General features: G+C 34.3%; 1 protein-coding gene across 1 annotated transcript in view; it reads left to right on the top strand.

Annotated features, from left to right (window-relative positions):
- The window catches only part of LOC136026237 (uncharacterized), an 82,644-nt gene that overhangs the window by 20,033 nt on the left and 48,981 nt on the right, over window positions 1–13,630 (top strand). The window contains exon 2 of the mRNA XM_065702591.1: window positions 388–760. Within this exon, the coding sequence (XP_065558663.1) occupies window positions 400–760 (361 nt within the window). The 5' untranslated portion in view covers window positions 388–399. The remainder of the gene's footprint in view (window positions 1–387; window positions 761–13,630) is intronic.

Raw genomic sequence — 13,630 nt, 5'->3', positions numbered from 1 at the left:
CAACTCCTTATCCTGGAAAAACATAATTACTCGTTCTTCTGTCCTTGGCAAATCCCAAATCTTGATTTGAACGTCCATGGTAAGACACTATATTTTATCATTAGTCAAAGCAAACTAACCGGTGTCCTCAAGAATCGTGTTAATAATGAACTAAAATAAAATAATGAACTTTCTTTGTCTCTTAGAAGGTCAGCCGACGCCAAAGCTCCGAATTTGATAATTCACAAATGACCTTCACAATTTTGCTAATAAAGTATTCTATTTTCATCAGATTTTATTGTCACCAAACTTCACTTCTTGAGTGTGTTTTTGTATAATAGACAAGTACCAAAAGCTTTTGCAAAATGTTTGATTTTACTTCATTTTAGAATGCGACTTTTTTTTCAGAAAATTTTAGCCATGTCGAAGAACCGGGCATTGAGCAGACGGCAACGGAAAGAAAAGAGTCGTCAGGCAGCACTGGCGGCTTTGATGCTCGAACGCCGAATTTTAGCCATCACCACTTTTTTCCTTGTTGTTGCTCTTGGAACATGGATTGTGTCCATTAGTACAACTTACTGGATCACAGTGAAAGTGGACTACTCGGTAGTTCATGACTCACTTCAAAATGATAATTCTTCTGTGAAGACACGACTGCTAAGGAGTCACAGTGGCTTATGGAGGTCTTGTGCTACGTTTAAGAGGATTGAAAATGGGTCATTGGCAGATGGCGTGCCGGAATCAGTTGGTCCAGTATTTGTACAGACTGAACGTATATTCAGTAAGTTTGAATTTTCAAAGTTTGTAGCAGTTGTAGGTACAATTGTATACAATCGACATACTGGAGTAGACACCTTGGTATTACCAAACTTACCCATTCAATGCATCTAGTTATTACTAATACCGGGCAATTTAATAATCTATAGTTTTATAAGCTTTGATGAATTTTATTTCCACCATATTTATTTGATTTTGCATTATTTATGCTGCTGTAGGAGCATATGTTTGGGGTATCAGGGTCCAGGTTCTCACAGTATATTCATATTTCTACTGAAATTCACCTTTTCTCTACTATTTTGATGAACTTGGCCCCCAAATGAATATATTTTAATATACGTTTCTGCATCTTTACTTACACTTTATAGGTATTCTAGAAATTTTCTATATTGGTCAGAGTAGTACATAACAGAAAAATAAGGTATAGAAATAGTCTTAAAAATACTCAGCCTGCCTGTTGGTCTAACAAAACCTGCTATTGATAATAAAGAATAATAATAAAAAAATGCGACCTACTGAACCTAGGATACAATGTGACCTGTATGGTCACATTTCTTAAAGTGAAATCTTTCTTCTAACAATTGGTGGAAGAGTAAAAGTAGCAAGGGCTCCAACTGGGGAGGGGGGCATGGCCCCCTGGAAATTTGGGAATATAAAGTAATCATAATGAGACTAAATTAAAGAGAGCAGAATAGGAAGAAAAAATATGGAAAAAATAAATGTTGCCCCAATATTAACTGTCTGCCTACAAATTTTGATCCTTAACAAGCAAAATATAAGTGCTGATTTCTGACTGAGTAACCCCTTTCCACTTTTACACAAATATTTTTTCTATATGATTTTGTTGGAGTAACAAAAAAAAAATCAAATTCTTCATTGTAAGTAATGGTAATAACGATCCTTGTTAATAACAAAAGTATAAGAGCCTAACTATTGATAATATTGAATCAAAGAATCAGCTTTTTATACTGATCCTAAATATTTATTTGTTTATTAGTAATTAGTGCAGTTATTAGTACTCAAGAAAGTTCGTATAATTATAGAAAACACAACAAAACACCTTAATAAGGGGTAATTTCGGTAAAAAAAAAATGGCGTCAATTTTTGCTTGCAGTGCAAGAACACCCATGAGCTGATATATGAAGCTACTATAATCAGAAATTATTCCCCTGAACGGAATGCTGAGAATATCTGTATTTTCCCCTGAACAGATACGTTTTTGTGTTTTATTACCATTTGTTTTTTTTTTTGTTTTTTTTCCCAGGAATTTTACAGTTGATGAATTACATAGGTGTATATTATATAGGTCTATATACAGAAAAAATATAGGTGTCAAATATATTCAAAATAGAGGTGTCAAATATATTCGTTTTCGGTATTCAAAATTAAATAAAAAATATTAAATTAAAATTTTTTATTTAATTTTCTCAATCTTAGTTTTAATGTTTCCCATTGAACAAACTACTTTGATAATGCGTTACTTGTTATAAACATTGAGTCTAAACGCCTTAAATATTTTGGTATTTGATAACCAGGTACAAAATTGTCGATATTGTTAGTACAACACTTCGGCATTACTCAACTGAACTGAATGCTGGGAGTTTATATCTTGTTTTTGTAAATATGCTATTGTTTCGTGTATTTTTCATACTTATTTACTTTTTTTTATATTCTTTTACTTTAATTGACAGACTTTTTTGTATTGCCTTTAGAAAAATATTTGTCTCTAAGTTTCATTAAATAAAAAAAAACATTCTTTTTCAACTAAAGTAAGGAGCAACATAAAAAATTATTACGCATATGAGGGCTTTGCCCCTCCTCAACACTCCACTCTTTACATTAAAGCTTTTTGGCACTTTAAAAAAAGTTACTTGTTGTTCTAATTAAACGACCCTTGTGTTTCAGCAGTCATTTTCAAAGAATTGGGAAACTATTTTAAACTTTAGCATAAAGAGCGTCATGTTTAAGAGTGGTCAGCCCCCTTCATATACGTAATAATTTCTATTCTCTTTATGTTTAATGTTGCTCCCTACTTTCAGTTGGAAAAGCTTGTTTTTTCATATTTAATTTCTGATCGTTTCTTAAATGACGTCAGGATATCTAGCTCTACCTCCACGGAAAAATCCCCCTCCCCACAGAAATATCCTCTGGACAATTCAATCCTGGCAAAAATTTACCTCGGATAGTTACCTTTCACATCTTCACGTGTTAAATTGAATCGGTAAAGAGAAAGCAAGATATATAAAGAAATTTCGTATAGGAATCCTGGCAAATGTATCCAGTGTAAAATTTCCCTGAAACGTTCACTCCCTGAAAATTTCCCTCTCCATGGAAGATTCTCCCCATGCAAAATCCTCCCAGCAGAAAATTCGTCCTTCCCTCCCCACCCGAAAAATGTATGCATACTTCCCAATAACAAATATTATATGTGCACAATAAGCAAAGTTTATAACTTAAGAACCTTTCCCCAGGCTCTCTAGGGGTTTATTTTATCTCCAAAGACATAGTTATTGGGCCTTTCAACTATGCTAAACAAAATAGCTTCCAAAATTTTGATCAGACGATTTTGGGAAAAATTGGCATGGGAAGGGGCCTAGTTGCCTTCCAAATTTTTTGTCCACTTAAAAAGAGCACTAGAACTTTTCATTTTGTTTGTATGGATGGAAACTCTGTAAGATTTTTGATTTTCTACATAACTGATGCCATCACACCCTCTACAATAAAGTTTTCTTATCGATAAATACATTACATACATTTGTTTAAATATTTTGGATGCTTAGACCAGAGTTCATGTTTAAATACACTTCATATAACTAGAAAACAAAAAATGTTACCATTTAAAATTGCTGAAAACTAAGTTCCTAGCAGTATTTGCCACCCCAAAGAAATTTCCTGTCGGGGCTGATGATGGCCTGCCTTGCCTTTTCCACCTCTTTCTTGGTAGATATGGGAATGTCACATTTTAGCTGTAAGGGGAAACATTTTAATTAATGCCTACTTCCCCTTACCTCTTTCAATATATATCCGAAGCCTCATGAAGAGTAAGCAGTTTGTCTATTAAAATGTAGGTTTTTAGGAATCTAGCCTACCCCCACCTAAAAAATGACTCCCACCCTCATTATAGCTGATACGCAATTACAGATCACAAAACGTAGCCTAATTTCATTACAGATAAATCGAATCATCCTGCTTTCTCAACTTGGTACTTTTTTTTTATTTGAGAGTTTTTTTCCTAAAAGCATTTAAAACTAAACTTATTCCTACGAAATAAATATCCTGAGATAAATTCCCTGTCACCCAGCCACCATTACTATTTTTGCGACTGCACCCCCCCCCCCCCATGAAAAATTCTTCTGCCGGGACCCTTGAAAAATAGTAGCCTATCATTTTTGAGAATTAATTATCGCATGAAGCAGTATCAGAGCTTCTAAGCATCCCGTGTCTCTAAATTGCAACGCAGACTTAGTTCTGTGTTGTTTCTACAGTCCCAGAAGCAAAAAATGACTCTGATGTTAAGGGGTTAAGAACTAAGGACTCTCGGTGAGACAAAATATACGTGATCGAGTTAAAATAGTAGTATTTTGTGAAGGATTCTCAGTGGCTCATTAAGGTCAAGTAAGTCATGGTGGTGCATATCTACCGACAGTGAGAAAGAAAGACTATTTGAAAACATGCTGTTTGAACATAAAAACACTAAATATATTTTCTAGTTAATGATTAGATAGATTGTGTTTTAATTTAATCTCACTCGGGTATGGTTTCTGTCAGTTTTCAGTATAGCGATTTATTTGTTGATATCACTATTATCAATAATTAGAAAACTCACACTAATTTTCATGGAAGTTGCATGTAACTATTCTAGAGCAGCCCAGGGTTAAGTTTGGAAGGCGTCCCTAGTTGATAGAATACACTGCTACCAAGCGGCGAAAACTCACGGTAATTTAAGGGGGTAAGGCTTTTTTTATCAAGGTTTTTTTTTTAATGAAGATACATAAAAATATTCTTTTCAAAATTTAGCGAAAAGGGTAATTTTTTTGCTTAGTTTTTGAAAGACAGTACCGAAGAAAAACTATTTTTCAAATTTTACCGGGCAATTGCAACACTCCAACTGACACCTCCGGCTGCAGCGCATAGCGTATGGGTTGTATTACAAGGGATTGAACTCTGATGCTTATATTTTTGCAAGAAACATAATCCTAATAATATAATATTTCCTCCCTTCAAGACGAGTTACTTGGCAGCAGCTGGGATAAGTATGCAACGCAAGCAATGTTACCTCAGCACTTGGGGTAACGTAGAAAAAATTAGGCTGCTGACGCAGCTAAAAAAACAAAATGATTCACATTTACATAGCTTATGAAATATGAGAGACCTATTTGAAAAATTATATTCTATGCTAAAGGGCATAATACCCGCTGATATTTTTAACGTTTGTACTACACCATTTCTCTGACTTTCAGCTCCTAGAATATAATTCTGCAATATATTCTTTGGAAATCAATCCTTTTTTCCCTTTTCAACACTAATAACAGAATGGCTAGCCCGCGTTTTACGGGTGAAAGATGACAGATTACCAACGATTATGCCTTCTGGCTATCCTTCTGGAACAAAAAGAAAAGTAGGTTTCCATCCTAATTAGACAGAAATAGATTTTAAAAGGCAATTTAAGGAAAATTGGGCATTCATGGTAGGTGGTAAAGTGTGAAGCTTTGAACAGATTGGAGGAGAATTGTGTGAAGCGGTGCTGGCCTCAAACAGCTAGCTGCTGTTGTGAATCGTAGTAGATACAGTAGTAGTAGTAGCAGTACTAGTAGTAGTAGTAGTGATAGTAGTAGTAGTATTAGTAGCAGTAGCAGTAGAAGCAGTGGTGGTAGTAGTAGTAGTAGTTGCTGAAGTAGGAACAGTAGTAATAGTAGTAGCAGTAGACGTGGTAGTCTTTTTTGTGGATGGACGATGCCTCATATGGTCTTTTTTAGTTATACCCCGCCTCTATAAGGGACTTCCGGTAAATATTCCAGGAACTGGGACTCTTATTCTTATACATAAAATTAAAACTCCTTTCGATAAAGAATAAAAATGAAGCAATATGTTTTATTCACACTTCGATATAATAGCTTGTTCTTAGATTTAAAACAAAACAAAAATTCACGAGGTTCCAAAAAGCCGTTTTGAATTCAATTTAATTTTTAAAACAATATGTGTGCCAAGACAGGACCACACATTAATTTACTGCTGAAAAATATTTGAAAACAGTAGTATATGACAATACTTAAAATATTTGAAATACTTGCTTTCCTCCCCCCCCCCCCCAATAAGTCGATCATAATGTTTCTACTTTGTTTTTTTAGTTTCTTTTGATTACTACAACTTTCTCGAAGCAAAAAAAGTATGTTTAAAATACCCAATTATTCTTGCAATTAGTCTTTGTTTCTTGGCTCCGATTAGAGAAAAATTGCATTCCAACTTAACCTGACTTAAAACTAAGATTTGTTTAAGCACTCTTAGTTCTTGCTGTTGGTCGAAGTTGGCGGAGATTTCCCATTTCCTGTAAGATGGGCCAAATTAATTCACTGTATGTTTTGAGAAGAAATGATGAGTTGTTCTAACGTTATTATTTTGGTTTCTTATAGTCTCACAGTCCTAACTGTAAAATCTATTTAAATGCTCATGTAAATATCAAGTTTTGCATGGTTCCTTTTTAAATTTAGTGTGTGATTCATATTCTTTGCTGGCTTTTTTTTTCTATCCAGAGAGTTTTACATCATCAGGGGGTGTCCAAAGCACTGTCAAGACGTTGTTTTGACACTGTTGTCAAGACACTGTCAAGACACTGTCAAGAAGCAAAATCATTTCGGGGCGTTTCATCAAACTGAATATATATTTTCGACATAACTAGGTTTTCTAATTAAACTAGTTATTACTAATTGACTAATTTACTAATTAAACTAGGTTTCTTTTTTTAGACCACACTGTCGCTCTATGATGAACAGATAAATTTTTAAATGGGATAAATCCATTTATATAGACAGTGAAAAAAGCAGGTTCAAAAGTCCAGATATATCGATTACATATACAGCGATCGTCATCAGTAAAATTACTAAAATAATATAATTGAAACTAGTAAACCCATCAATTCTAACGAATAGCTAGCTCAATCAAAAGCAAATTTACCTCCTCATGTCTCACCCACACGCAATCACATCATTTTTTTTTCCTGTTGTTGCCAAAAACAACAGTATACATGACCTGGGAATGAAAACTCATTTTAATACAAGGGTCTGTCAAATAAGTCCTTGACCTTCACCCCCCTGACTTTAAAAGGTGAACATTCCCCGAGGAGAAGGCTTGCTTCAATTTTGTTGCCAAATAGTGTGAGGGTTTATTTGTTTGTAAAATACTAGGAGAAAAAAATTCACTAAACTCGCAGAATGATAAATAAAATGAGAAATAATAGAATGACTGAAATAATAATATAGAATGACTGAAATAATAGAATGAAATAATAGAAGATAATAGATGAAATAATAGAAATAATAATAATAGAATGACTGAAATAATAGAATGAAATAATAAAATAAATAGAATGACTGGTGCTAAATATTTGGATGTGAATTCGTCAGAAGTTAAACTTTTTAATTCTGTTCAAATTTTTTAACGTAAGCCTTTGTACCTTTTATTTCTAAGGTAATTTTTTAATGCTTATTGTTTGTTTAGCTTCGGCTAATTGTGTTTGTTTGTATTAAATAAAAAAAACAAGTTATTCTTAACTGAAAGTAAGGAGCGACATTAAAACGTAAAACGAACAGAAATTACTTCGTATATGTAAGGGGTTGCTCCCTCATCAACGCCCCGCTCTTTACGCTAAAGTTTGACTCTTTCTCTCAACTCCAATTTTTAAAACAGTAAAAAAAAGTTTTTTTTAACTGAAAGCAAGGAGCGACATTAAAACTCAAATCGAACAGAAATTACTCTGTATATGAAAGGGCTTTTCCTCCTCAACGCTTCGCTCTTTACGCTAAAGTTTGACTCTTTCTCTTAACTCTACTTTTTAAAACAGTAAAAACCTTTAGCGTAAAGAGGGGGGAGTTAAGGAGGAAAAGCCCCTTTCATATAAGGAGTAATTTCTGTTCATTTTAAGTTTTAATGTCGCTCCTTACTTTCAGTTAAAGAAACTTGTTTTCTTATTTATTTCTGGACGTTTTTGAATTGATGCATGTTTTGATCTTGGCTCTCCGTACATAGATAATTAAAACGAAATTTGAATATTTTTTTTTCCTAAATGGCTTTCTCATCGTTTTAGTCGGAAGATTTTAAGAAAAAAGGAGCGAGGGAGCAGGCCTAGTTGCCCTCTAACTTTTTGATTACTTAAAAAGGCAACTAGAACTTTCAATTTCTTACGAACGTTTTCATTAGTGAAAAATATACGTAACTTACGAATTAACTTACGTAACGAACTTCTATATTCGTATATTTTTATTGCGTATATGATGGGGTTCACCCCTCGTCGATACCTTGATCTTTACATTAAAGCTTAAATTTTGTACCAATTCCTTAAGAATGACCCCTGAATCACAAAGGCCGTAGAACAAATAGTTGAAATTACTAGAAATACTTTGGCGTAAAGAGCGAGGTATTACGAGGAGGTAAACCCCTCATATGCGTAATAATTTCTGTTCGTTTTAAGTTATAATGCTGCTCCTTACTTTCAGTAGAAAAAACTTTTCATATTTATTTTTTCATTGTTTGTTTTTTAAATAATGCTAGAAAATCCTGCGCCCCCTATATTGAAATTCTCTTTCCCCATGAAAAATTCCTCCATGGAAAGATCCTCCCACGTAACCCCCTCCTCAACTCTCCCCCCCCCCAAACCAAAAAAATCTCCCTGAAAACGTCTATACACTTCTGAATAACCATTACTATATGCAAACACAGATCAAAGTTTGTAACTTGCAGCCCCTCCCATGGGGACTGTGGGGGAGTATGTCGTACCCAAAGACATAGTTACGAGGTTTTTCTACTACGGTGAATAAAATGGCTATCTCAGAATTTTGATCCGGTGACTTTGGGGAAAAAATGAGCGTGGGAGGTGGCCTGGGTACCCTCCAATTTTTTTGGTCACTTAAAAAGGGCACTAGAACTTTTAATTTCCGTTAGAATGAGCCCTCTCGCGACATTATAGGACCACTGTGTTGATGCGATCACCCCTGGGGAAAAAAAACAAAAAAAAATCAAAAAATAAACACGCATCCATGATCTGTCTTCTGGCAAAAAATGCGAAATTCCACATTTTTGTAGATAGGAGCTTGAAACCTCTACAATAAGGTTCTCTGATACGCTGAATCTGATGGTGTGATTTTCGTTAAGATTGTATGACTTTTAAGGGGTATTTCCCCCTATTTTTTAAAATGAGGCAAATTTTCTCAGGCTCGTAACTTTTTATAGGTAAGACTAATCTTGATGAAACGTATATATATAAAATCAGCATTAAAATACAATTCTTTTGATGTAACTATTGGTATCAAAATCCATTTTATCGAGGTTCGGTTACTATTGAGCCGGGTCGCTCCTTACTACAGTTCGTTACCACGAACTGTTTGATAGAATTATGACAAATCAATAAGGTGACGAGGTTTATATTTTAAGAGGGTTGGTTTAAAAAGCTTTCTACAGACACAAACATTCCTCTGCAGCTATCATAGCTATCCTGTTTATTTACATAACAGACCTGTGAATTCAGCGTAAAATATGGAAATGAAGCAAAAGAATTGTCAGGGAATTGGAGACAAGCTGATATCTGCAGCTCAGCTCCCTTAATGCCTGGTTGTAACCCTAGAACAGAAGTGGGCAAACATTTTCTTCTAAGGGCTACACTGTAAGCTTCATTGCTAACGAAGAACACATATACAGTATTAGGCCTACATATATTTTTCCAACAAAAAAAAAGCAAAGAAAATTGACACAAGAATGCAACATACAAATTATGTTTGTCTGCGGATCACATAATATACTCTACTGGGCCGTATATGATCCACAAGCGTAGTTTGCCCAACCTCTTCCAAGGCAATGAAAATCTACAAGCAGCACCCTTTCTATCTAAAAAGCATATTGTTTGTCTAGCTTCGCCTAATTGCGTTCGTTCGTATTTACTTTTGTCTAAGGTTCAGTTGAAGTCAACATTTTTTTCAATGACGTAAGAGTCTGGTTATTCATAAAATATTGATTTAATTTGGGAATAAATATTCTCATTAGAAAACTGATTATTTTGCACCCCTGTATTGATCTAACAAGCCTCTTATCCATAGTCTTAAAATTTTGGGAAGTGGTGTGAAACTCCTGGCACACACACCCTACATATAAAGATCGAAGGAGCTGCACCAGCATAGAACCTCCTGCAAATACCTCCTTCCCCAGACAAAAAAGATTTTGCATACTTTCATGAACGAGAACTCTTCAAAAATTCTTGATCATAGGCTTCAATAGGTCTGGGAAAAGTTTATGCCTGTCCTACTTCTCTGAAAGCAAGCATATGTATGTAATCATATATTATAAAACTAGCCAAATTGACAACTTTGTTGACTTTTCGGTTGGAAGTTCCATTAGTAAACCTTAAAACCCCTTTCTTTGGGCTCCATTCCGTCCCAATTCACCTACCATCCAAGCTTGAAGTTCTCACAACCCAAAGAACATGTACCACGAATCTTGTCGATTGGTTTAACCGTTACCGATCGGTCTAACTTATTTTGATCACGGATTAAAAAAAATACACATATATTGGGTCTATGCTACTGACCGTGTTCTCTAGAATATATGCTCCAATAATTATTGATAGACTGTTATGTACAAATTATCAGTGTTACATTTATCTACCTCCCTTTCCCAAAAACCAAAATCGAAGCCTCCTTGACCCCCCTATCGGCCAAAATTATAATTTTGAGAAACAAATGAAATTTTTTTTAGCAAAACATCAGTTAGAAAGAGGGTACAATATTGATGAAGACTATGCAATGAAATTTATCAAAGTTGAGAACTCTACATTTTTGTAGCTTTTATTCTCACTGAGCCGATTTTATCAGTGGTTATCGATTATCGATAGAAAGAATTTTGCTCGAAAACTTGAACAAAAACAAATTTGTGAGAATTTTAGCAAAGACTGTAAAACCTATCGATAATGATGTCTGATCGAAATGAAAAGTGCTACTGTTCACCCAGGGCTCAGAGGCTTGAAATTGGCTTTCCTGGTTCAACAACGATATTCGTACTTAAAAAAATAAGATCTTCCCAGATGTCATTCTTCCCAGAAAAGGATTCCCATTTCCAGAACAGTTGTGACAAGACTGGAAACGTTCAATAAAAAACTCTTCTGGTGGGACTTTGCCTCACTATGGTGTCTGTCGTCATGAGTATCAGAGTTGGAAAGACTACGTTCGAATTCTTCGATGCAGCGGGCTACTTCTGGGCCTCCGATGCATCAGCGATGAAGAGTTGAAGGATCGCCCAGAATGCCTTTAACTCCCCCAAAACCATTAATAACACAGTTTAGCTGCTCGCTTGCCTGGTCCATAGATAAATTCGAGAATTTCCTTCCCAAATTTGATATCATGAGCTTGCCTTTCATGAACTCTTCAAAAAAAGACGGATGCTCTATTTCTAGTAGTACCACATCGCGTATGTGAAGAAGGAGCCAACGGGAGTAATTGATATGGCTGAAAAAGAACAACTATGGGGCTTTGAGCTGTAAGATTTCCACGTAGAGTTTGAAATCGGCGGAGCAATATGACTTTTCAAGCAACATCAAGTTTTCCTCGAATTCCATGACAAGACATGGAGGAAAAATTTAAGCCATTTGTAATGTGTTACGTTTGGACTAACGAGCGTTGTTTTTTTGCTGTTTTTTATAGTGAATATCGGATTTTCCTTACAAACTGGATATATTCTTTTAGTTAGTTTAGTGTCACAATGCTTCTTTTCTTGTTATTATCCAGAAAAACAGACGGAATGTCAGATATTATTACTTTATTCCACTCATACACCAGTGCCATTCTCATTTGAACAAACTCGTATTTTTTCACCATTGTGAAGTTGATGCACCTGGCGGCACAACGGTGCCATTTATGTTATTTTTGCGTTTTCAGAACATCTGCGGTCAATTAATCCATACTAGTCTATTTGAACGGCCATGTCTTCTCATTTTGACTAATTCGTATATTCGTCCACCATTTCGGATTTGAGGCACCTAGCGGTACTACGGTACAATTTGGGTGATTTTTAAGCTTAAATTCAGAACCTTTGCCATCAATTACTTAGTACTAACCTATTTGAACGGTAATGTCTTCTCATTTTGACAAACACATATTTTCGTCCGCCATCTTGGATTTTAAACCACATACCGGCGTTCCGAGGAAAAATTAATCAGGTCATGTCAAAGAACAGGCTTGAAAGTACATCTCAGCCAATTTTGGTGCTTTCTTCAAACAATGAAGTATTCTGGTGTAATATATATATATATATATATATATATATATATATATATATATATATATATATATATATATATATATATATATATATATATATATATATATATATATATATATATATATTCTATATATATAAAAATAAGTTGTCTGTCTGTCTGTGGGTCTGTGGATCTGTGGATCAGGTGACGTCATGTTTCGGCTGACGTCATGAAATTAGTTGCCGTCATTTTTGTTATGACGATGCTTAGTATATTGTAAAACACATTAATTTGGTTAATAATATACCATTTAAAACACCAAAATGAACATGCTGGAGTAGTCACTCGGTGAGAGAGGGTGTCAGAACGGAGAATGAAGGTCCCAGGTTCAAATCCTGGTTAGGCTAAAAAAGGTAAAAAACTAAAAACTAAAAAAAAAACTGAAAAAACTAAAAAAAGGCAAAAACTACAAAAAAAACTAAAAACTAATAAAAAAATAAAAAAGCCGAAAAACTAAAAAAACTAAAGAAACTAAAAAAAGGAAAAAACTTAAAAAACTAAAAACTAAAAAAAACTAAAAAAAGGAAAAATGAAAAATAGAAGAGAAAAAGAATACTAATAAAATTAAAAATAAAAATAAAAAAAAATAAAAAAGATAAAAAGCTAAAAAAAGGTAAAAACCAATAAAAACTAAAAAGAAAAAAAGGTAAAAAACTAAAAAAAAAATTCATCTAAAAAACTAAAAAAAACTAAAAAACGTAAAAACTAAAAGAACTAAAAAAGTAAAAAAAAACTAAAAAAAGGAAAAAACTGAAAAATAAGCGGGATATAAAACAGGGGGATATAAATGACGACCGGGACACCGGGACATAAGGAATATAAATGAATCAGAAAATACAACTCATGTTTCCAAATGACGTCGTTTGGAGCCCAAATTGAAAATCCAGATCAATTTATGTCTACTTTCAAAGTAAAAGGGCAAATTTATCATAGAGCAGGGTCTCTTCTACCATTCTCAGGCGAGAATCATAAATTTTTACAATTGTACTTCATCAGTGATAGAAATTCTGAATTGAATGCACGTTGCGAAATTTCTCCCAACATTGAAAGGACAATCGTTTCCCAATTACAACATCTTTTCCACGAAAATAATAATTTAGTGCGTCTGTTCAAAACAGCCATCGATTTGATGCCTACTTATACGCATAAAATTGTTATTTCCGCTGACAAAACGCCTCCTGGCCAACATGTGCGTAGATACAATGCTCCAACTATCGACGAAGTGGCCATCGTTATGGTCGGTGATCAGTTTTTACCTCGAGATATTATTCTCAGGGTTTCCACCACACGTGCTACAACTAAAAATAGGCCTACCAATAATACTTTTAAGAAATATAAACCCACCAAAGCTTTGCTATG

The sequence above is a fragment of the Artemia franciscana genome, chromosome 1 (genome assembly GCF_032884065.1).
Source record: "Artemia franciscana chromosome 1, ASM3288406v1, whole genome shotgun sequence".
Taxonomy (NCBI): Eukaryota; Metazoa; Arthropoda; class Branchiopoda; order Anostraca; family Artemiidae; genus Artemia; species Artemia franciscana.
Note: the sequence above shows the minus strand (reverse complement) of the source record. Positions and strands in the feature narration are given on the sequence as shown.